The following is a 26990-nucleotide window of genomic DNA, read 5'->3' as shown; positions in this document are numbered from 1 at the left end:
CAAACTGTTCAATATATTAAAAGAACAGTTAAAAGACACTATGAATAATCATACATATTCTACTAATTATTCCTTATTTCTATCATATCTATCATATCAAATCTATCATATACACATATATATATATTTGATCTACTGTTTTCTAGTGGTTAATGGAGTGCTTTATCTCTAGTGACATTCATTCATTTTTGAACCATATTCTCTAGGTTTAAATATTTTCTATGTAAATAACACTAAGATATTCTATCTAAGTATAGCTATACAACAGCATCTAATCTGTAAGGATAAAAGGATCATTCTTTCTTGACTAAAACATATACATCTAAGTTTGAACTTCATCATCTCTGATATTTTTAGCATGTTATTTATGGCTATGTCAAACATTTTCTGAGGAAATTTACTCTGGGTTGATATGAAAAGTATGTGTTTAAATTCTGATCAACTCATAACAGACAAAATCAGGAAAGGAAAACCTGCTGGATAGATTCATTCTTTATAAAAGTGCTAGAAAAAAATTAAATGAGTATGAACCACATTAAGTAAAATTGTTTTTAAAAATTCCTATTAAAACATCCCAGGCTATTTTATACTTTAAAAAAAAGTAACTTGGATTGCCTCTGCATAGCTTAACTATGACTGACCAACCAGACCTAACCAGAGTTAGAAATCTGGGTGCCTTAAAAATTAATAAATGATTATACAAAACTCTTCACATCTATTTGTTTATACAAATACAGTCTTTCAGCATGGCCAAACTATTCCAGAATTGAGTAACTATATAGCTGTATAACTTGATACAGCAGCATGGTGCCTTAGCTTTCATCTCACTAATTTTCCCTCAGAGCCTGGGGCCTCCTGACCTTGGAATATCCATGCTTCCATCATGCCAGTCCCCCTCTCCTATTCTTCCTAGGGTTCCATTTTGAGGAGGTCCAGGGTGGTCAGTCTATTTTTCTCCCAGTTTTGCCTCTGACATTACGGGTTGCAACCATGACCCCATAAAAGTACCTTTTCCCCCCAATTTCTTCTTTTTTAGGTCTCATTTGTGTTTTATCTTCCCCTACAATGTAAACTCCTTGAGGGCACAGACTTTCTTTTTGCTTCTATTACAGTGCTTAGCACTGTGACTAGAACACAGTAAATCCTTAATAAATGTTTGTTGTCCTGCTTTCTTTGTCTAAACAAAAGCCTGACATCCAAAATCTAGAGAGAATTTACATAAATCCATAAAATAAGGAGCTAATTCCTACTATATAAATGGCCAAAGGATTGAATAAAGTTTTTTTTTTAAAGGAATACATGGTATCAATAATAATCTGAAAAACTCTTCCAAGTATTAATAATCACAGAGGTGAAAATTACCTCACAAAACAACTTTGACATATCACCTTTCTGATACTAAAAAAATAAGCAAGGATGATATGGTACAGTAGAAAGAATGTTGTACTTGAAGTCAGAGGGTCTGAGTTCAAATCCATATTCTGTCACTTATTGTCTATATGAACTTGAGCAAATACCTGAACCTCTTGGAGCTTCAGCTTTATTGGTAAATGAAGATGCTGCACTAGATGGCTCCTAGGGCCTCTGTTCCAACACTAAATCTATAGGTCTGTGATCTAAGTCTAAAATGGGAAAAATTCAGTGCTGGAGATATGGCTCTGATTTTTGGGATAAGGTGGCATGGAGCACATGTATTTTGTTTTCAAGTGCATATCAGTCCAGAAAGTTAATAAGATTTTAGACCTCATTAAGAGAGGAATAATATATAAGAATAAAGACATTAAAGTCCTGTTACATATAGTTTACTGAAATCAGACCAGTTCTAGGACTGACATTTTAGGAAAGACATTGAATAAGCTAGTGGCCAGTTAGAGGCAGCAACAACAATGGTGAAGGGTCTTAAATTCATGCTACAAGACGATTAAGTGAAGGAAATAAGGACGGTGAGCCTAAAGAAGAGATGATTTGCGGGATTGGGAAAGCAGGGCATGATAGCAGATGGTGATGCTGAATAACAGAAATTAGGAGAGAAAAAGTAAGAGTTTTCTAGCAATAAGAGAGAAAAATAACAATTGACTTTCGGTCTCATCTTTTATTGTCTTGTGATGATGGAAACAAGCATCAGACAGAAAAAACATCAAGAAAGGTATTAAGCCAACAGGATTAAAAATTCACTAATTTGAGATGGTAAATACCTAATGTTCAGGTTTCCCAGGTACCTAACTAGATGACATGGAATAATTCACAATCAGAAGATGGATATTTGTTTGTCTTGTATGTACTGGGTTCTGAGTCAGGACTGGTGCCCCAAGTTTTGGTGTTGGATTGAATACAAGAAGCAAGAATGTTGAATATGAAAGCTTTTTTTTTTTTTTAGTACATAATATCTTATTTTTTTCTCAATTACATGTAAAGATAGTTTCCAACATCCATTTTTCATAAGATTTTTGAGTTCCAATTTTTTCTTCTTCCCTCCCTCCGGCGCTTCCTTCTTCCCTCCCCAAGAAGGCAAACAATCAGATATAGGTTACACATGTACAATCATGGAAACATATTTCCACATTAGTCATGCTGTGAAAGAAGAATCAGAACGGGAAAAAAATGAGAAAGAAAAAAAGAAACAAAAAGTGAAAATAGTATATTCGATTTGCATTCTAACTCCATAGTTCTTTCTTTGGATGTGGATAGTATTTTCTATCATGAGTCTTTTGAAACTGTCTTGGATCATTGTACTGAAGAGAAAAGCTAAGTCAATCATAGTTGATCATCAGACAGTGTTATTGTTAGAGTGCACAATATTCTCCTGGTTCTGCTCACTTCACTCAGTATCAGTTCATTTAATTCTTTCCAGGTTTTCCTGAAATCCACCAGCTCAGCATTTAGCAAAGTAGTATTCCATTACATTCATATACCACAACTTGTTCAATCATTTTCCAACTGATGGGCATCACCTCAATTTCCAATTCTTTGCCACTACAAAAGGAGCTGCTATAAATATTTTTCATTAGTGGTGATTCACCCTGTTCATTTTTGATACTGGTAGTTTAGTTTTCTTTTTTTAAATCAAATAAACCAAAGATTTATGTATTTTATTGATTTTTTCATAAAACTAGCTCTTGGTTTTTTTATTTGGTTATTTGTATTTATATTGGTTATTTATTAGTTCAATAGTTTTCTTACTTTCAATTTTATTAATCTCTCCTTTGAGTTTCAGAATTTCTAATTTAGTGTTTAAATAAGGATGTTTAATTTGTGCTTTTTCTAGCTTTTAAAATCACAGGTTCAATTCATTAATTTCCTCCTTCTCCATTTTTATTGATGTAACCAATTAGAGTTATAAAATTTTCCCTAAGTACTGCTTTGACTGCCCCATATGTTTTGGCACGTTTTTTCATTACTATTGTTCTCTTTGATGAAATTATTGTTTCTATGATTTGTTGTTTGACCCTCTCATTCTTTGGGATGATTCAGTTTACAATTAATTTTTAATCTTTCTGTGGACCTTTATAATGTGTAATTTTTATTATATCATGATTTGAAAAGGATGCATTTGATATTTCTCCCTTTCTGTATTCTCTTCTATTCTCATTCAATTTTCTCCAGAGCTCTATTATATCTAATTGCTTTAAAATTCTATTCCTCTTAACTTCTTTCCTGTTTATTTTGTGGTTAGACTTCTCTAGTTCTGAGTTGGGAAGGGTGAGGTCTTCCCCCCCCCTCCCTAGTATAGTTTTGCTATCTATTTCTCCCATTAATTTATCTGACTTCTCCACTAAGAATATGGATCCTATATCACTTGGCGAATATATGTTTAGTATTAATATTACTTCGTTGTCTATGGTTATTTTTTAGCAGAATGTAGTTTCCTTCCTTGCCTCTATTAATTAGATCTGTTTTTGCTTTTGTTTTGTCTGAGATCAGGACTGCTGTCTCTGCTTTTTTATTTTTTATTTTTTACTTCAGCTGAAGCTTAAAGGTTTTGCTCCAAGCTTTTACTTTTCCTCTGTGTGTGTCACTCTGCTTCTAAGGTGTTTCTTATAAACAAAATATTGTAGGATTCTGGCTTTTAATTCATTCTGCTACCAGTTTCTGTTTTACAGGAGAGTTCATCCCCTTTATATTCACAGCTGTGATTGCTAACTGTGTATATGCCTACATCTTATTTTTCCCATTTATACTTTTCTCTTTCCTTTCACCCTGTTCCTCCTCATCAGTATTTTGCTTCGAATCACTGTCTCCCTCAATCTGCCCTCCCTTCTATCAGCTCTTCCCTTCTTTTCTTCTCCCCTTCCCCTTCTACTTTGCTATAGGGTAAGACAGAATTCTTTACCCAACTGAGTATGTATGTTATTCCCTCTTTGAGCCAAATTAAAAAAATACCCACTCCCTTATTTCCCTTTATTGTAATAGGTCTTTCATGCCTCTTCATGTGATATAATTTACCCCATTTGGCCTCCTTCTTTCCTCTTCTCCCAGTACAATCCTTTCTTTTTTTCACCCTTTAATTAATCTTTATCATCACATCAAAGTCAACTTACACCCACATCCTCTGCATATTCCTTCTAATTGTCCTAATAGGGCCACAGTTCTTAAAAGTTACAAGAATTATCTTTGCATTTAGGGATGTAAACAGTTCAACCTTATTGAAAAATGTTTTTTTATTTTCTTTCCTGTGTTACTTTTTTATGCTTCTCCTGAGTCTCACATATGAAGACTGAATTTTCTGTTCAGTTTGAAACTCCCCAATTTCACTGAATGTCCATTGTGCCCCCTGAAAGATTATGCCCAGTTTGGCTGGGTAGTTCATTCTTGCCTGTAATCCATCCAGCCCTCTGGAATATTATATTCCAAGCCCTCTGATTCTTTAATGTAGAAGCTGGAAAGTTCTGCATAATCCTGACTGTGACTCCTTGATATTAGAATTGTTTCTTTTTGGCTGCTTCCAGGATTTGTTCCTTAACTTGATAATTTTGGAATTTGTACAATATCCTTGGCGTTTTCATTTTGGTATCTGTTTCAGGAGGCGATTGTTGAATTCTTTCAATGATTATTTTGTCTTGATTTTTTTAAAGATGCTATCTAGGCTCTTTTTTTCATAATGGCTTTCATGTAGATTAAATATTCTTAAACCATCTCTTCTGGATCTATTTTCTAGATCAGTTGTTTTGCCAATGAGGTATTTTACATTTTCTTCTATTCTGTCATTCTTCTGCTTTTCTTTGATATCCAATGTCTCATAGAGTCATTTTCTTTCACTTGCTCAATTCTAATTTTTAAGGAATTACTTTCTTCAGTTAGCTTTTGTACCTTCTTTTTCACTTGGCCAATTCTACTTTTCAATGGTTGCTTTCTTCTGTGGATTTTCCCATTTTGTCAATTTAATTTCTTAAGGAATTGTTTTCTTCAGTCAATTTTTGTGCTTCCTTTTCTGTGCTGTTGACTTTCCCCCCCATAATTCTCTTGCATAGTTCTCATTTCTTTTCCCAATATTTCTTCTACCTCTCTTACTTGATTTTTAAAATCCTTTTTGAGTCCTTCTAAGAGTTCTTTTTGGGCTTTAGACCACTTCATATTTTTTTCGAGGGTTTGTATGTAAGTATTTTGACACTGTTGTCCTCTTCTGAGATTGTGCTTTGATCTTTTATGTCACCATAGTAGGTTCCTATGGTCAGGGCTCTTTTTGGTTTTTACTCATTTTAAAAAGCTGAACTCTGCTCCTGAAGCACATGGGGAACTGTCTCAAGTTTCCAGCACTGGGGATCAGGGGTCTGGTCACTGGTTGCCAGTGTCAGGACATCTGGGGCTGGAGGCTTGCCCACTGTGCTAGGGTGGCCTGGTCTAGTGGCACATGTTGTGCCCTGAGTTCTGGGCATCTGTTACATATGGCAACTGATTTATACCTATTAAACTTCTGTATTAAGTAACTGTAACCAGTGTTTATGTCCTTTGTCATATACATATTCCATTTTTCATAACGAATAACTTTTACAAATAGGTCAGATAGGAATTATTTAACTGTCGCACCCTCTCAATTGAGGAACTAACTTCATATTTCACTAAAAAAACATAAAAACCAAAAAACAGACCATTCATTTAGTTTTTCCTTTACCTACTCTCCTAGTCAGACATCTCCCTCTCTCTCTTTCTCCACGTTAGCCTCAGATGAAGAGAGGAACTTCTTGTTGAGGCAAATCCCTTTCCATCATTCCTTGCTCTGAACCTTTCTCATCTCACAACTTGTTTAGTAAACTGTCCCTACATTCATCATTCATTCTCTCTTCTTCTTATATACTGGCCCCTTCCCTTTTAATCATATGCCATATCTTTTTCTCACTGTAGTCTTATTTTGAACTTTGTACTAATTCTGACATGAATAAGTTAGTAGCTAATTTGTACACAGATAACTGATACAGGAATGACTTCCACAACAATAGAGAATTGCTGATGTCACCATCACCCATTGAGGGGGGGATGGGGTGAAGTAATTCAGTGTTATCCATATCCAGATTCTTCTGTTCTTTTCTTGATAAAGGTATTCAAAATGAACAGAATGACAGCTTTTTGTAGTTTATATATGCTTTAACTTGTTCACCCTTATCCCCAAAATATTTTTAACATCCTCATCTAACTCAAATTTTTCCATGGAACCCAATCAATATCAATATAGTGATTTAATTTGGAGGTCCTTTTGAATGAATGTGTGAATTAATGAATAAAGAAAAAACATTCAAGTTGTGTAGAACTTCTCTACTTCTTCTAAAACAGATACTATACACAATCTTTAATTATTTTGAAAGTAGTCTTTAAAGATTAACAAAAGTATTAGGAAATAATAATTTTTTTTTAATGCCTCAGAGTAACATGATAAAACCAACTCTGTAAAATCTTTTCCTCTTTTCAAGGGGAACCTGCAAACCATCCTACTTCCTTCTGCTTTCTTATTTAATTTATAGAGAGAATGACAATATTGATATAATTCACCAGGCTTAGATTAAGTTACAACTAAGGATTAAAATCACAGTATTTTAGAGCAAGACAGAGAATAGTAAAGATTGTTTGATTCCAATCCCCTGACTTTAAAGATACACAGAATGGGATATAGCATGTAAAGTGATTTGCCAAAGGTCAGTAAGTGCAAAGAGCTAACACACACACACACACACACACACACACACACACACACACATTTGTGTGTGTGTGTGTGTATGTATTATTTCATTTGAGCCTCATATCAACCCTGAGAGACAGAGTCTATGGGTATTATTACTGTCATTCTACAGAACGAGGAAACTGATGCTCAAAAAGTCCAAGTGACTTGTTCAAGGGGTCACAGTGAATGTTAGAGAAAGGATATGAATCCAGGTCTCCTGATGTCAAGGACAGACATAATATGATTTCTGATGAAGATGGTAAAGATGTCACCATTCTGGACACTTCTCTACAAACTACATGGAACGAAAAGTCCTTAAGACATAGAAAGCAAAAGAAACTACAAACATGAAAGAATAGTATGAAGTATTTAACTGTGAAAAAACAATTACTTTGTAACAAATGTCCACAGAATATTGAATACACAAGTATAAGAGTGGGATAGAAACTTGCCTTTATACCATTTACATGTGAACTCCAAAGAGACAAGAACAAGATAATAATAATGATGGAGACTGTGATAATGGCATCATCATCATCACAGTGATATGACACTGCTTTAAAAGCCTAATCCTTAAGTCCATGTTGGTCAGGGTAGAGTGCAAAGGGAATATCAGCCAGAAATTTATAGAGACAGTGTTCTGAGAATCCTACAGTGGCTATAAAGGCTCAGCAGGAAACCTGAAACAGTGGCAAAATGAAGTCTGGGCTGTAGCCAATGGGATGAAATTGATCATCTAAGATGAAATAAATGAGGCACCATAAGGTTGCAGGGTGGTACTACCTGAATTTGTTACAACAATTAGCTTGACAAAGATGATGACTAGAGCACTCATTCATGTACCACAAGCCACATGAGAACACAGCAGAAATACTCACACAACACTGGCTGGAAATGCTTAGGTGACATCAATTACTAATGCAGGCAAAGAGTGTATCTAAAATGCACTTGAGAGTTAGACACTTTCACTCTGTGCCAAGACTATCAAAACAAAAACTGGGAACAAACCTTTCCAGTTACATATGAGGGCTTCTGTTTTGTCAATTACATAGATTAGCTCCATATAATACAGTGTGATATGCTGCTGCTCAGGACAGTAAAGTCAGATTAACTTCACCTCTACGTCCAGAATAGATGAAATAAGAGATGAAGCTGAAGAGCTATGAAAACCTTGGAAAAAATGAACAGGTACCTTGAGGCCACCAAAAATCTTCATTTTAATACAAACTCCTGAAATTATACCTAATGATGAGAAGGATAACAAAAACACCACCAATGTGAAAGTAGATGGGTTAGATACATTAGACTTCTGAAGTCATTTTTGGTGTTTGCTTATCCAATTAGCAGATCAATTATACTAAAACAGTATAATTCAAAAGGTGAGCAAACTACGTCCTATGGACAAATCCAGTCCATTACTTGTTCTTGTATGGTTCATAAGCTAAGATTTTTTTATTTTTAAAAACAATAACTATTATAAATGAATGTATTCTTTCATAGTATTTGACAGAAAGTGTAAACGCATTTTCCAGACTTGCAGATAGTGCTTCAGCTGTTGCTGCCATGGTAAGACCCAGAAGACGAAAGTTAGAACTATCAAGGAATATCCCTAAGGAAATGCATCAAACAACACAATGGCAAGACTTGATAGAGCTATTTAAAATCTAAGGAAAGTCACTGAAAAATGCCTTCAGTATGTAACCAAATAAATGAAACAAAACCTCAACAGCATATTTTCTAATTAAAGACAAAAAGAAAAGAAATTGTGGGAAGGAATTAGGAAAAACCAAAGCATACAAGGAATCTTACATTCCATAGTCATCAACTGAAAATAAAAGTCAGAAGATGAAGGTAACTATGAAGAATAAAATAAACAGTTCAACATCAATCAAAAAATTTACTACAGAGGCTTGGGAAGTAAAGAAATCAGAGGAGAGATAAAATCACCAAAAGAGACAGATTTGAAAAATCTCATTTTCTATATGGTTGCTAGACATACAACACCAAAAAATCCAAGTTGTTTTAAATGAGAAATGGAAAGTTTGCATTCTGCTAAGAAAATGGACAACAAAATAGTTATGTCAAAAAGAGTAACTGAACATCTAGTTTCTCTGCCAAACAAGTGGCTGAACAAGACCAGAGAGATAGGCAGATAGATAGACAGACAGATAGATAGATAGATAGATAGATAGATAGATAGATAGATAGATAGACAGACAGATAGATAGATAGACAGATAGTAACAAAGAAAGAAAGAAAAAAGATGAAAGAAAAAAGAAAGGAAAAGAAAAGAAAGTGACTATTTGTTAAATATTATGTGTTGGGCACTGTGATAAGAACTAAGGATAGAAAACCAGGTGGTCCCAATTCTCAGAGAACTTACATTCTAATGAGGGAAGACAATGCATAGAGAGGATATTGACAGGTAAGAGGGAGAAGGAAAGACTGTTACCCAATGGCAAGGCAGCTTGTGTGAGGTGAAGCAGATTGGAGAGTGAATCAAGTGAAGATTATAATTACGGGCTCAAATAATAGCTAATATTTAAGAGGTAACATTTACACAGTGCCTACTACGTGCTTAGGATGCTAAGTCCTTTACAAATATGATCTCATTTTATCCTCACAACAACCCTGGGAAGTGGGTTCTATTATTAACTTCATTTTACGGATGATGATATTGAGGCAAACAGAAGTCAAATGACGACCATAGTCACACAGCTAGCAATGTCTGATGCCACGCTTGAACCCAGGTTTTCCTGACTCTAGGCCTAGTACTCTATCTACTATGACATTTATCTGCCCAAATGCTTCATGGTAGCACATGAATTACTAGAAAGAACTTTACCAGTTTCTTCTCAAACATAAGCCTGATCCCACCTTTTATTTATTTCTTATAAATAGAATGCATCACATATCTACTACCACCTAATGAGAACATCTGTGAAATTTCCAAATATAGGCCAATAACACATTTATGTAGATTATACAAAGTCCTCACATAGCTAGTATCACTTTAAACTCCCCCCCCCTCCCTTAACACAAGAAATCAACATATTGAAGAAGAACAACAACAACAACAGAAACCAAAAAATCCCAGCTCTGTAAAGAAAAATGTTATTGAGAAAACTACCTCAAAGCACACTTTTTAGCCTTTGGTAACTATCCAAGGTGTTCCACTTTCATGGGTAATTTATGCACAACAATTACATAGAACAGATCCAATTACAATGAAAGGTAGGGTACTTTATATCCACATGGAAAATTATTTTCTATGGTTCTCCCTAGAGTTGAACCCATGGAGTCTAAATAGAATAAGGCTTCCACACTAAAGACAGCATAAAACCAAAATACTTTGTTTGATACTTCTCATTTGAGTTATAGTCAAGCCATAAAGCTGCAATCAAAAACATTAAATTATTCCTTCATCTTATGCAATCTTCTCTTTATAATATCAAAAGTCATCTGGATTTGACAAGTATAAAATTTTTAGGGTATGCTAAGGAAAGAAAGAGACTGAAGACTTCAGATTGTATTTGTTGGTCATAGTGTATTCAACAGATGAAGTAGATACCTATACATACCTTGCTTTCCCCCAAGTTAGAAATATACAGTATAAAGATCTCCAAAAGGTTATGGCTGAATATTCATTTTAAGAGGCTTATTAGCACTTGAAGTCAATGTTTAATGGAATGAAAATATTTAAAACAATTGACACCTATGCAATAACAGAATCAACATACACTTTGAAACTGTAAAATTGACCACATATCAGATTTAGAAAATATCCCAACAAAAATCTATGTAATATTAACCGAACGCAGAAACCACAAGATAACTACAGAAAGATTAAAATCTTGTTGCCAAAAAGGGGAAGAAGATACATAAGCATCCTTAGTGCACATAATAAACAGATCTTTAAAAATCTATAGAAATATTTTTAGACTAAGCAAAAATAACCTGACTAGGCAACAGTAATGGATGATACATACCAATGGATTGCTTAAAAGTAACAGAAAGTTACTACCCCCAGCCCTACGTTCTATAATACCAGAATGTTTGAATCAAAGGCCACCCATGGGCAACATCCACATGAAATAAGTCAACATCATGCTGAAAAAGAAGCATTGAACATATAGTTATTATTTGGATTAGTTTGCAGAAATAGAGCTTTATGATACTAATACAGAGCTGGGTCAAACACAATTTATACAGGACTATCACAAATTATAAAATTATTATCCTTAAGTAATTCAGGTTTTGAACCTGGCCATGTAGATTAAACAAGAAAATTAAAGAAAATGTGTAACACATCACCCTAAACTGCAGAAATCTGACACTAATCAAATGCACAGCTAGAATTATACATCAGGAATTTCTTGCCCTTCATGGACTGATTAATGATAAATTATCATGTAACAACTACAGATCTGAACACAGCCTAGACAACTCAACCAATAAACTGTACTAAAACCGGACCATTGCCAAAGACCTAACTGTGGCCCACAATTATGTACATATAATTTTTTAGTAGATATCATACCAAATAATCATAATCTCCAAGTTATGGAATGAAAATCTTTCAAAATGCAAAAGTCTAGCAGTGGTAACAGAAAGCATGTGGAAAGAGTATTTGTGTCAAGGATGTTTTTGGTAAGCCTATAGAACATAAGATTATATGCTAATACTTTTATTCAGTTACCAAAAAATTATTTTATCTACATTGTTATCCTGTTTCTATAAGAATCCTTTCAAAAAGAGATGAGATGATTATGATAATAACAATGAGTTCATTTTACACAAGAATATCATAGAAATTATGTAACAAATCACTGCAAAACTAAAAGTTTTTAATGACATGACCTGGTGTCCAGACATATATCAGAAGCTTGATAACCTTTCATAGGATAGAAAAATGACAGATTCTTGTATTATAAAAAAAAACTCAAAGTATTCTTGAGAACTTGCCCAATAAATGGTATTGGAACTAGAACATTATCGCACATTGAACCATAGTCCATTGCCCAAATATAAAAATGAAAAATATATACATATATAAAATGATATGAAAACTTAAATATTTTAATAGGTATTGTTATACCAAATAAGCATAACTTCTAATCATCATGAAGCAAAAAAAGATTCAAAATACAAAGATTTAACAGAAGCAATGAAAATCATAGGGAATAGAATAGGGTATGTATCATCGCTATGATTCTACTTGCTACCGGAATTGCACTGATGATATAATCAGTGAGTCTATGGAGGATGAGCTTCCAAGCACTAATTTTATTCTCCTGTCCAAAAGAGCACAAAGGATACCAATCTCTCCTCTACCACCACCACCACCTGTACTCCCCCTGCCCCTGGCTCTGTCCAGAGACCTCTTCTATTTTCTTTTACTGGGTTATCTCCTCAGCTCCTGCAGATAAACTATCATCTCTAAACAGATGAATCCTAGATTTATTTATCCAGCCCTTAGTCTCCCTTTTTTGAGCTCTATCATCAACATCAACAACTACCTACTGGAATTTGAAAACAGATATCCTAAAGGAACTTCAAACTCAACATTTCCAGAACAGAGTTCGTTATCTATCCCCCCATTCCCTCCTTTTCTGTCCTATTTCCCTGTTTCTGTTGAGGGCACCACCATCCTTTTGGTCACCCAGATTTACAACACTGTCATCCTCAACTTCTCACTCTTATTCATTGCTCACATCTAGGAAATCACCAAATCTTATCACCTTTTTCTCTACATCTCAATATCCTTTCTCTACCCATACTTCATCATCCTACATGGTTTGATTCTACAGTATTTCTCACCTAGAATATTGCAAAAGCCTAACTGGTATGCCTTTCTCAAATATCTCCCTCTTCAAATTCATCCTCTACTCAAGGAACCCCTATTGCCTCTAGGGGCAAACTATAAACTTCTTTGCTTAGTATGTAAAGTACCTCAAATCCTGGCCTTTTACTTCATTTCCAGGTTGATATGCTACTCCTCGCCATGTGGGACTCCTTGCTCTTCAGGCTCAATGCCCATTCTCATGCCTTTGAACTGGTTCTGCCCTCTCCTCTTCACCTATCAGAATTTCCTGTTTCCTTCCAGAATTAGTTTAATGCCAGCTAATACAAGATCTCTTTCCTTGTACCTCCAGGGGCCAGCATTCCCCTCTAAGGTTACCTTCTATCCAGTTATTTACATGTTACTTATCGCCATTTGAATGTGAAGTCCCTCAGGGCAGGGACTGCTTTGCTTTTCCTTTGTGTTCCTCAGCACAGTGCCAGGCATACAGTAAGTGCTGGTTCAATAAATCAATGTTAGTAAAATATCAAAGTTCAAGAGAATAACAATAGAATAGCAACTTATTTATCTTCTATTTAATGTCCCCACCCCAAAGAGAACAAAATAACAACAAGAAAACAAATGCCACCTTCTCCTGGTGCAGAAGGAGGGGAGCGATAGGGAGAAAGGAGTTAGGTACAGTTAGGGTGATGTACTGCAGCAATGACTGTGTGCGCCCTAAGGCAGCAGATGTAAAAGTCTGACAGGAACCCTGAAATGCTGGCAAACTGGGCTCTGGTGACACCACTGATCTGTTCAGCTCTCAGCTTAGTGTAAAGTAACTGCTACTAAGAGTCAACGAAACAGATGGGATAGGATAGGGCTACAGACTATATCTAGTCAGAGTCGTGATGATCAGCTGAGCAATGGGTACTCCTTCATGTTCTGATATGACAAGGAGGCAAGATACATGAGAACAAATTAGAAATACGAACACCCCACCTGCCAGAAATGCTTGGATGCATGACACTGACCACTAAACTGGGAGTACCATGAATGCACGTGAAATGAACTGATGATGTAAATGTTTTTATTATGCACCAATACTACACAGCATAACAAAATGAGAAACAGATCTTACCAGTTATAGGCAAGGACTTCATTCTGCTTTGTGTCAACGATATCCTCAGCTCCAAGTTACACAACAACTTATTGCAGATCAGTGCATGGCAATCGTAAGAAATAACTTCATTCCTAAACCCAGGTTAGATGAAATAAAAGCGGAAATTGAGGAGTTACTTAAATCTGGAGAGGGAAATGTGGAAGAACCTGAAGGTATTAAAAATCTATACTTAATGCAAATCACAGAAGTGTTACCTAATAATGAAAAACATGGAGGAAAGTAATGCTGATATCTCACATGAATTTGAAAAGATGGGGATACTTAGAATGGAACTTAGAAGAGACTTTTTAAAGCTTGATGACAGGAATCCAAAACAAAATAATTTTTTAAAGCTGATATTGGTATCTGATATATCCATCATGAATGAATATTTGCTCTAGTAATATTTGACAGAAAGTGCATAAACATTTCAGAACTTGTATGTAACAGTATATGCTGCTGTGTATTCCATGGTAAGGCCTAAGGGAGAAATATGGAGCTATTCAGAAAAACTCCTAACGACAGACATCAAATGACAGCATGGGAGAGGTAGCTTGAACACTTCCTGAAGATCTTTGGCAAGACAATGGAAGATATCATCAATATCTAGCCATTCCATGTTGCAAAAAATGTACACCATATTGTCTGATCAAAGGCCACAAAGAGAAAATGTGAAATGGAATCCAGAAAATAAAAGAATATCAGAAATTTCTGGTATCCTTACTCAAATATTGAAAGTGAAAAGTCAAATGATTAAGGACACAAAAGAAATCAAAAACATGCAAAGAATAAAACAACTCAACAACAATGAAAAATTATACTATAGAGCCTTTAGAGGCAAAGAAATGAGAGAAGAGAGACCCTGAAGGAGGATGTGGTAACCTTGGTACTTGGTAGTCTCCATGGCTTAAAGAAGACCAACACAATGAAAGCACAAGCTGGAACAAACAAGAAATATAAAGTTTAAGATTATGAATGATAGAAGTTACATCTATGGAGGCAACTCTAGCTTTTCTGCAAAACCAGAAAGGTCACTCTGAATAAAATCCACAATTATTGGCTCAAATACTTCACAATGGCTAGTGAAATATTAACAAAGAACTTTATCAGCTTCCTTTCTGGTGAAAGATCATTATCATTTTTATTAACAGAAAGTGTCACATATTTATTAGCCAAGGATGAGAACAATTAGTCACCCTACAAATGTAGGTCAAATACCTAGTTAGGTACTATATACTAAATATCCACAACTTCTATTAATAAATACAAGAAAATATTATTTTGTTTGAGAAACAAAAAAAGGCAAGTCAAAAATTCCCAGGCTGTAAAGAGCAAATCATTATTAATTCAGTGATTATTAAGCAAATTACAACCACCGTGGCATTCACATCACCTTTATTAAATATTTACAAAGCCTCAGTTCCACACTCATGACTTTGTCAGATATTGACAACATATAACATAAATCCAGGTACAATGAAAATGTTAGGATATTTGATGTCCCTCCTGGAAAACTTTTCTATTTAAGATATTCCATCAACACTATGTCAAGAACAACATCTTCTAGGGATAGCTTACTATGGTTTTCCTGAATGAGTCATAGAGGAAGTAGTATGAAAACATAGTATTTATTGACTTACATGGAAATTATATAGAGTTCCACTGAAAATCAAATTAAAAAGCTCCCTCATCTCATGAAAACTTTCTCCAATGGTATCAAAACGTGATTTAGATTCAGTAAGTGCAAAATTCTGAATATATGCCAAGAAAGAATAGAGACTCAAGGCTTTAAGTATAAATCCTGATACCACACTGAACTAAAAGATAATGTTCATACTAAGACACTTGGGACTTCTCCAGGCAAAACACGTTGAATCTAACACTATCAAAGAAAGGGAAGATATTTTCTTTGTCAAGACACTAACTGGGAAGAACATATTTAGAGTAATTAAAGCCTATGTGATATCAGTCTTCAACTCATATTTTTGGCATGGCAAAAAGGAAGACAACCATTGTAGAAGGAGAACAAACTCATAAAATTCTAATTGAAATACTAGGCTTATCATCCTAAAGCAGATGTAATTAAGATGGACATCTCCTTGTCAAAAAGGAGGGAAAGGATGTTTTCAGAACACATGAAAACCAGTTAAAAATATACAGAAGCTTCTCAAAAAAGAAGACCTCACAAAGCAATAGGAAAGACTGCCAATGGGTATATTTCTCTGAATATACTTTAGCCAGAGTCTAGCACATAGCAAGTGCTTAACAAATATTTCCTGACTGACTGGATTTATCAGGCATAAAACAAAGTAGCTTTTCTCCGGGTAGACCCTAAGATAGGTCTTAAATTTTAACAGAGAATGGAATCAAAAGATATTCAATGGGCAATGTGCACAAATTCAACCAACAATCTATTTGATAAAGAAATGGTGAACAAATGACTGAGTCATGCAGACGTTTTTGTAGAAACAGAATTGCTTATGTCAGAAATTCAGAAAATTCGGAATCCAAACTTAATGAATGATTCAAACTGTGCAAGGAAGTAGTGGAAATTGTACAATGCATTACTCACTATATGGCACAAAAATTTAGTAACTACCAGATACCTGTAAGTATACTGTCATTTGGTTAATCATAACCCAGAAGTTCATCATCCTTTTATAAACTAACAGATGACAAATCTCCACACTGTGAATACAGATCTAAATATCAGAGTACCACAATTCCACAAGCAAAGAACTAGAGTATCCTTATAGACAAAGCTATTGTCCATAACCATTTGTACATAATATCAACCCACAAAAATTGAAAAACAATGTATTTAAATGATGAAACAATACCAAATAGGTAGACTACATTGAATAAAAAGCTTTTAGAAGATAAGATTTAGCAGAAGAAATTAAAACCCTATGAAAAAGGATAAGGTATGTGTCATTATAGTTCTGCTATTGAAGTTACTCTGAAGCTGCCTTCAATAAATCTTCAGGTTATACCCCAATACTCACTAAATTACAAAAAACAATCATTTTAATCCTCCTGAACAACAGTACAGAAAAGAATGGTAAAATAGTGTATGGTCTTCAGACTTTCTATCTGAACACAATCAGGGGACCAGGAAGAGAGTTATGATGTAATAATCAAATACCTACAAAGACATGAACTAGTGATTAAAACAGTATGTGAAGCTCACTCTCTTTCATAAAGATGACAAATCTCCACACTAGAAATAGACATTAAACTATCTTTGAGAATTTAACCAATAAATATATTGGATCCAGATCATTATCATCAATAGAACTGTTTTCACAAGTACCAAGAAAACATTGTAAAAATTTAAGAATGATGTTTAATTAAAAATCTCCAAGCTATGTTTGAAAAACTGAAAACGTAGAGACTTTGCAAAGTAAAATAAAACTGTGTGGACAGAGAATGAAGTACATGTCACTCTGGCTACTATTTCAGTATCCTAAAAATGCATTCAGTGAACCGGTAGAAAATGAGTTTACATTCCAATATTTTATCAGTTGTAAATCAGTTTCATTTTATCCATCTACATAACAAACTGCATAAAATTAAGCGTAAATGATAGCGGGCTATCGAATTAGGATGATTTCCATTTGAATCCCACTGAAAAACATGAAGATGCTGAAGTAGGTCATAATAGTAACAGTAGTAATACCAACAATAATTTTATTAAAGAATTTATTAAGCCCTTTATTAAGGGAAAGGGAGGAATAGGAAGGATTAGTCATAAGCAAAACAATGTCTAAATTAAAGAGGAATTATGTATAGGATTTTTTCAATATATGCATTGATACTGCCTATATAAGTATGTTTTTAATACATGTATATATAAAACATATATATGCTGACCAGAAGAGCATCTAAAGAATTAAAGGAAGAACTAAATGAATAACAAGGAGAAATAGAGAATAAAATTATAATGATAAAGGAGTTAAATATATTGCATTCAATCCTTTATATATGTAACAAAAACTAAATAACAGGTTAAAATAAGAGGTTAATGTCTTGAGTAGAATTTTTTAAAGTGAGTTATTTATGATGGACTTCTGATAATTAGCAAATTGGAACTGGAAGAGAAAGGACTATATATATATCACACTTTTATAAAAACTGACCACGTATTAGGACAGAAAAACCTCACAAACAAAAGGGCAAAAGCAGAATATTAAACATACCCTTTACTGACCATAATTTAACTATATCACCTTAAAGGATTACTAAAAGTATTAAAAATCAACTAGAGACTAAATGGAAGACCCACCAGAAGAATTGGTGAGTTAAAGAGCAAACCACAGAAATGATAATTTCATTAAAGATAATAACAACAATAAGCCCAAAATTAGATGATATAACCAAAGACATATATAGATTATATATAGATATGAATATCTATATATATTTATACACACACACACACACACACACACACACACACACATTTCCCTAAAGGGCAAATCAGTGTCTCTAAACACTTTCATTATCAATAAATTGGGCTCGAGACTAAAAATACATAGAAATCAAATGAATTAAAAACCAAAATAGAATTCCTGAAATTCAAGGAAGATATCCATAAATTTGAAAGCAAAAATAAATAATTAATTGGAAGGGTTTTAAAAAGTTATTAAAAATAAAACAAAAATCATTATTTAATGTTAATAAAAAGAGGAAAGATACATTTTAAAAATTAAATAAAACATTAGCAAAGAGGCTATAACAACTTGTCATAAAGAATATATTCTATGATCAATTTGGATTTATATTAGTAATACAAATTAGGAGAAATATAAACTGAAACAATGTTAACAGCAAGAACAACAAAAATCACATGATTATATCAACTGATGTTGAAAAACTTTTCACAAGATATAATACCAGCATAAGAATAAACAGATTTATTTAATGTGATAAATAGTATATATCTAAAGCCAAGAGTTAGTATTATGTGTAATGGGGATAAACTAGAATCTTATTTATAATAGGATTAAGAGTAAAACTAATATGTCCATTGATAGCACTTCTCTTTGAGATATAGTACTAGAAATTACACAGCAATAAGACAAGAAAAAGAAATTGAGAGGATAACCATAGGTAAAGAAGAAACAATATAATCACCTTTTGCAGATGATATGAAAGTATACTTAGAGAATTATAAATCAATTAAAAATTAAATGCAAAATTTTAAACTTCAGTCAAGTTACAGGATATGAAATAAATCTACAAAAATCATCAGCTTTTCTTTATAATATTGAGAAAGCACAAAAGGAAGAAATATAGAGAAATTTCATTTAAAATAATTGTAGAATGTACAAAGTATCTGTGAATCTACCAAGAAGATACAATGAAGAACTATAGAAATACAACTACAAATCCTTTTAACAAAAATAAGGAAAGATTTAAATGGAGAAATAATTGCTCATGGGCATGTTACTAAAATAAAAATTACAATTTTATCCAAATTAATTTACCTATTCTGTGCATGCCAATCAAACTGCCAAAGTACTACTCTGAACTAGAAAAAAATAATAACAAAATTTGCATGGAGGCACAAAAAAATAAAAACTCTTAAGAAAAAAACAATTAAAAAAATAAAGGTAATGACGAGAGAATAGCAGCACCAGAAAGCAAACTATACTACAAAAGAGTAATTCTCAAAACGGTATGAAACTGGTTAAAAAACTTAATGACCAGTAGAACAAACTGGGTACATAACACACCTATGAACCTATGAACAAATGAACCTAGTCAACTAGTGTCTGGTAAGCACAAAGGCTCAACAATTGGGGTAAAGATAAATAATAAATAATATAATCTGCTAGGCAAACTGTACAGTATTAATGAAGAAATTGGGTTTAGAATAATGCCTCAGACCTTATATATATATACCAAGATGAACAGGTATTGTTCAAAGAAAGAAATCTTATTTATAGCCTATCTATATAGATAGTCATGTGAAAAAATGTTCCATATCATTATTGGAAAAATGCAAATTAAAGCAATTCTGAAGTTCTACCTCACACTCATCAGACTGGTAAAAATGGCTAGAACTGAATGAATTAATGAAAGAATGAATTTTATAAATAAATAGCAAATGTTGCAAGAATGGAAGAAAATAAGTATATTGCTAGTAGAGCTGTGTAATGAGTCCATCCATTCTAGAAGCAATTTTGAATTACACACAGAAAAATACTAAACAGTGTATACTTTTTAAGGGCTAGTCTTATATCCCAAAGAAGTGAAAAAGGAATACATCCTTATATGTACAGAAATACTCACAGCAGCTCTTCTTATGTTGGCAAAAAACTGGAAACTAAGAGGGTGCCTATTAACTGAGGAAGGGCTAAGCAAACTGGTATAGGAATGAATGGAATACTATTGCCTAGAAAGAAATGAAGAAAAAGATAGTTTCAAAGAGACATGGAAAGAACTGAATGAACTAATATAGAGTGAAATATGTAGAACTAGAAGAACCATTTATACTATAGTATCCGTACTGCAAAAACAAATAATTCTGGAAGATTTTGAAAACTGATTGAATAACTAAGTACAATTCTAGAGGACTGATAGTGTCCACTTCATGACCAAAAGTTAATAGACTAATAAGCAGAATAATAAATATTTTTGAATGTGATCAGTGTTGGAATTTGTTTTGTATTTCTATGTTTATGTGATAAGAACATTCTGTATTTCTTTCTTTGTCATTTTTAAAGAATAGCGTGAGATAAGGAGGAAAAAAAGACAAGAGAAGGAAAGAAGGGAGAAAAAAGATTCAGTTTTACTATGGACTTGTACTCCTTAGCAAAGAAAGGAAAAGCAACTCTTTAATGAAGGCCATAGTTATGCAAAAGATGTTATAGTAAACATTTTTTATTTTAAAATTTAGAAAAATTTTGAAATATGAGAGATGAGACACATGGTCTAATTTTTTTCTTAAATATTGATGTAACATTGAGCCTGGAATTTTCTTTTACACTTTTACATGTTTAACACAAAAAATATTCTAATGAATGGTTTGGCAAATTGTGTCACCAAAGGGAGAGTGTGACATATGAAAATCACATGGATGAAGAGAAAACCATAGATAACAGAAAACAATCAAATTTATTAGCCACAGAAGTATTTTTAATACTATCTAATAAAAATCATAGGGGTAAATAATTTTTAGGACAAGAATAACTTACCATAAAAGCAGGAGCATTACATTAATCCATTTTTAACAAAAGGAACCAATTATATTAAAATTCAAAATATATTCAAACAAAATATATCAAAAGTTATCAAAATTTTTTTAAAGTTCATAGACTCCAGCTTAACAACCTTTGCTCTGGTCAAAGGAGTCCGTCCTCAAACTTGTATCTCTTATAACTTATAGTCCCCCTTTGCTTCAACTTTACCACCTTTTTTTGTTTTTAAGTTATTATTCATTCATTGATGGATTACTCCTTTTCCCAGAAGGATTTTATGTAACTTGCCCAGGAACCCATGACTAGTAGCAAAAGAAGGGTGCTCTTGTTGCCAGACGTATAATTCTAAATACCCCTATCACTTAGAGCCTTGCATCTACTCCGCTATAAGTAGCTAAAAGTAAGCACCATATTTTTGTCTGTCATCAGGACAGATAAGGATGAGTAGAGAGCAGTCCTGAACATAGTAGGAATCAATGTGACAACCCTATTTGTCAATTTTTTATTGGAGGACAGGGAAAAGGAGTGTGAACTATGAATTCAGTCCTTCTTGGTAACAGCTTTACTCATGGCAGCAAGGACATTGTCAAGTTCTTTGCTCTTCTTCTTGGCCTCAACATGGACTTTCCAGTATTTTAAAAATATGAACTCTATAGCACTCTTATCTCTAGAGACCTTTTTCCATGTTTCATCTCTTACATGTGGCAAACCCACACACCTCCCACATCACATCTCTCACAAACTCCCATGGTGGCAGCACCATCACAATATTTTATCATGGTCTTAGTGATTTTGTGACTCTTGACACCCACTGCCATAGTGTAGTGGATGTGTTTACTGTCACTCTAAAGACAGCAGCAGCAAAAATCCTTGTATGTCTCTTTTTTTATCTAGTTCCACATTACAGCCTATCTTTTGGAGATTTCCAGTTGAATTTCCTATATGCATTTCCAACTCAACTTGTATAAAGTTTATCTTGGACTCACTATCTTTCCCTTTAAACCAATCCTACTTCCTTTTTTTTTCTTTTTCTTTTCTTCTTTTTTACTGTGGGCACCCTAATTCTAAAGTTATGAAGTTCTGAAATCTCAGTTATCCCAAACTCCTTCCTCACTCTCATCTTTCACATCCAATCAGATGCCAAGTCTTGTCATCACTCTAATATAGGGTCTTCATATATTCACCTGCACTGCTAAAGTAGCTTCCAAAGTGATCTCCATTTCCTTTAGGGCAGGGTTTTTTAAATCAGGAATCCATGAATTTATTCTTTAAAAATGTTTTAATAATTGTACTTCAGTGCAATTAACTCTCTGTAGTCTTCGTATTTTATTTTATGCATTTAAAAACATTATTTAAGAAAAGATTCTTAGGCTTTCCCAGATTGCCAAAGGGGTTCATGAAACACAAGAAAGGTCCAGAACCCCTTGAAAAAAGGGTTTTCCTCTCAAATCGATCCTCCACACAGTTGCCAAATTGATAGGCCTAAAAGACAGATTTGATCACAGCACTTCTCTTTCCATTGAACCCCAGGTACTCCCTCTTGCCCCAAAGACAAAACAAACTCCTGATTCTAGTATTTAGTTCTTTATACCCTGGCCCCAGTTTACTATATATTATTACCTTCCAAACATTCTACCTTCCAGCCAAACTGGCATACGTGATGTTTGCCAAATAGAACTTTCCATTTTCCATTGCCATGCTTTTCTGTAATATGTTGCTTGAAATGCTCTCCTTTGTGATTTCTTAAAATTCTGACCTTTCTTCAAGGCATGAATCATGTCTTACCTCCTATACCAGATCATCCTTGATCATCTACATTGCGAAAGCTTATACTCCCTCCCATATTACCTTGGACTTATTTTGTATACATTTTGTATTTACATATATGTACCTGTTGTTTTCCCCCAATAGAATGTAAACTAATTGTGTGCATAGTTGTATCTAGTGTATGACATACAGTGTTAAATACTTGTCAAATGGGAATAAGAATAACACCTAGCTCACAGGGTTGTTGTGAGGATCAAATGAGATAACAGATGTAAAGTGCTTTGCAAACCGTGAAGTGCTATATAAATACTTAGCTATTAATATTAACTATCCTAGTAGAGTGAGTATGATTATGCCCAATTTATAGATAAGGGAACTGAGGCTCCAAGAGTTGAAATGACTTTGCCCAAGTTTCATCAAAACTAAATGTCAAAGCTAGGATTTGAACCAAAGCCTCCAATCTACAAGTTCAGAGGGGCGAACTCTCAACAAGACTGATTCTAGTCATCAAAACTAGTGTCTTCAGTATCAAATACTGGCCACAAATGCTCTCCTACAAGCAGATGCTAGATCAAGACCCACAAAACAGGAGAGAACTACTGAGATACATTAGCTAAAGCATTTTTTTGCTCCCAAGATAGTTGCATAGTTTCCTCAATGGTCCATTTAGTTTTGACAACCCTTTTTAATAAATCTTTCAAGAATAAAGCCTAGATAAGAGAATAGTGATAGTACTAGTAAACAAAATGTTATATAAAAGAACAAAATATTTTGGAATAAAAGCTAGGGGGAAAAACAAAGGAAATATAAAAATGGAAATGTTAATTGTACCTTAAAGAACCCTGCTTCAGGACCACACCTGTCATATACACTCCTGGATTTACCTATAGCCATGATAATACCTTGCATGTTCGGTGTCATCATGATCTGCCACAAGGGAATTAAGGTAAAAGGTTGGAATGGTTAACATTTTTAAATGTTAAGAAAATGTCTTCATGTACATGCCAGCTAAAAAGCATTCCATAGACACAGCCAGAAAAGACTTTTATAGTTACTGCTCATGATTCCCAAATTAATCATAGCATTTTTGTTTCTTCTATAGTAAATCTAACTTGATATGCACAAAAAGATATATTCTTTAAAATCAGCCAGTGATAAAAATACATGCACTGTTAAACATCACCCCAACAATTAGAAATTCTGTCCAAAGCACACACAGGGGAACTCTTATCCAAGTAGAAAGCTTAAATGAACAAATCCATTAATTCTAACTCACCCCACCATACAAGCAAGTTCCTCCCAAAACGTGAAAATTCAATACTTACATGCTTATTAAATAAAATATACTACTTTCAAAGAGACAACATAATATAAAAATGTTACATGGAACAGTTTATTGATATCAGAAGCAATTTCTATTACTTTCTTTGGTTTCATGTCATTTCTTCAATGACTAGATCATATAACGTAACTAAATAATCTTCAATGATGTACTAAAATGTTTGCAGAACCACAGGAGCAAAAGCAGCATCACAAAGTTAATATGATGGTTCCTTTGGAGTAATTAAAAAGGCAATGTCTACTATTTTGCCATGAAAATATAGAGGTTTGTAATTACAGTATTTCATTGAACCATATTGTAATTAAAGTTCCTAAGATCTAAAATTACATACCTAAAAAGTACCTTAAAACCACACTACTTTTATCACAAACATCTTTTTGTTGGTTATAGTATTAAGTGCAGTTACTCCAGTAAGCTATTTTTCAGGGTAGTAATATCAATCATAGAACTATTATAGTATCAATATGAGAATCCTGTGGCAAAGTCAGAAAGACATGGATTCAAATCTAGCCTCTGACACATACTGTCTCTGGGACACGCAGCAAATGACTTAACTTTATATTTTTTGTTATATTTACTTTTTTAGATCACAATTTTTTAAATTCTCAATTATACATTATAATGTAGGCAATTTAACAATTCAATTATGCTTCTTTTTAGGTGGATTTTCTTGTGATAATCCCTTCTACATCCATGTCACTGCCTCTTCTCTGTTGCTGTTACTGTTTAGAAACTACCTTCTTCAAGTATATCAGAAAGGAAAGGGAAAAATTACACAGTAGCCAGAAAAAAGGGTCAAGGATCTAGTTTGCGCTACAGAAAATCTAGGTTGATTCTACAAAAACCCACAACAGGAATAGGACAGATTTCCCCCTACCTTCCTGGAAGCACTTCTTCATGTATATGACAAATATTTCTTAGAATGTGGAACAATAAGGAATTCACAATAATATCACTATTGTACCTTTTTGATAACTCTTAAGGAAGTGGAAGAATAAATGGTGATAAGCTACTCTGTGCTATCCCATAGTTTTCCTGAGCCTCCTTATTAGCTCCTGCACACTTCCCTATTCATCTTAGCCTTTGCAATAGAGAATGTCAGAATAAATAATTTAGGCATAATATCAAGATAGGGAAAATTTAATTATGCCAGAGGCATTTTTAAATACTCAAAAACTGTTTTATGAGATTTTAGTGTTAAATATGATATAATATACTTATATCCATTTGACATAACCCCCAAGTCTTTCTTCTTAAGTTTTAATTATAATTTCAAGGTTTCATTAATAAAATCAAAAAAGTTATTCAATACCACAAATCACAAAATCATAAATTTAGAGCTGAGAGTAGCAAAGTTAAATGTTATACAGAAAGTTATGTATGTGAGAATATGCAGGCATGCTCAAAATACTTGTGCCAAGCAGCAAAATAAGATAGGTAAGTTTGTGGTGCAAAGGGCTATAAGAACAGTACCTCATCATCATAACCCCCCTTCACTGACTCAATCATTAATGTCCCTACATGAGGAATCGCCACCTCTACAACTTGCTGCTTAGAAGGTGGTTGACTGATGGCTTTTTCAGGGGTCTGCAGGAGAAAATAATGAGCATGAAAAATTAGAAAAATAGAACAGAATAACCTAAAACAGCAAAACTAATTGGGGGGTGGGGTTGGGGGCTGAGAGACAGCTAACTTCCCATTACCAGCTGAATTCTTTCAGGCTACAAGAAAGGTCAGTAACATTAAATTTCTTACTTTAAATTACAGGCCTCACACTAAACACTTCTCAAGTTTGTTTCTTTAAATAAATAGTTTGAACTTCAAATTCCTAACACGTGCAATATGTAATCTAAAAATATTTTCCATACACCTATATGTTAAGGCATATGGAAGATTATGTTGAAAAGGTAACTAAAAGAAATTTTAAAAAACTTTTATTTAAACAAATGGTAGTCTTTAATTTCTTATTTGCTATGAATGAAATGTTAACTGCATATAGTAAAAATACTTACTCAGACATTGGAAGAAAACATAGAGTGTCTCTAAAGTCCCCTTTAGCTCAAGAGCTATGATAATATCTTTGGAGCTGAAAGGGATCTTAGAGGCATTCTCATCCAATGCTTTCCTTTCAGAGATAGATCAAACAGGCTCAAAATTGTGAAATGAATTGTTTAAGGTCATATAAACAATAATAAGTAAAAAAAAACCCAGCATTCAAACCCAGAACCTCTACCTTCAAATCCTGTACTCCTTCAAATGAACTAGGTAAATCATAGTAAAAAGTCTGTTACAAAAATTTTGAAAAATGAAATTTAGCTTTATTTCTGTCAAGTTTGTCCAATACAACAAAGACTGTCAGTGTTGAAATGGTTCCTTTATTGACTCAATAAAATAATATTTTTAACAGATTTTCAAAGAGCCTATCAACTGTTTATCAACAAAAGGCCTCTTGTAAAGAACTTAACCTACCTTCAAGTACAAAACAAAGAAGTATCCTGATAATAAACATTAACCAAAAACTTATGGAATTACAGAATTTCTATTCACTACATCCTGAATTTAGGAAATTTTATTGTAGTATG

The 26990-nt window shown here is 33.6% G+C and overlaps 1 protein-coding gene across 8 annotated transcripts in view; it reads right to left on the bottom strand.

Annotated features, from left to right (window-relative positions):
• USP25 (ubiquitin specific peptidase 25) overlaps positions 1-26990 on the bottom strand; it is a 199094-nt gene that overhangs the window by 41729 nt on the left and 130375 nt on the right. For 4 of the 8 annotated variants that reach the window (XM_072614727.1, XM_072614730.1, XM_072614728.1 and 1 more), the window contains 2 exons: positions 25882-25995; positions 23898-23993 (listed from right to left, as the gene is read on the bottom strand). The exons of 2 other annotated variants lie outside the window; for them this stretch is intronic. In XM_072614727.1, the coding sequence (XP_072470828.1) occupies positions 23898-23993; positions 25882-25995 (210 nt within the window). The remainder of the gene's footprint in view (positions 1-23897; positions 23994-25881; positions 25996-26990) is intronic. 2 more of the 8 variants (XM_072614729.1, XM_072614731.1) reach the window with 1 other exon arrangement.

The sequence above is a fragment of the Notamacropus eugenii genome, chromosome 5, assembly GCF_028372415.1.
Source record: "Notamacropus eugenii isolate mMacEug1 chromosome 5, mMacEug1.pri_v2, whole genome shotgun sequence".
NCBI classification, from domain to species: Eukaryota; Metazoa; Chordata; class Mammalia; order Diprotodontia; family Macropodidae; genus Notamacropus; species Notamacropus eugenii.
The sequence above is the reverse complement of the archived record's forward strand: the minus strand, read 5'-3'. Positions and strand labels throughout refer to the sequence as shown.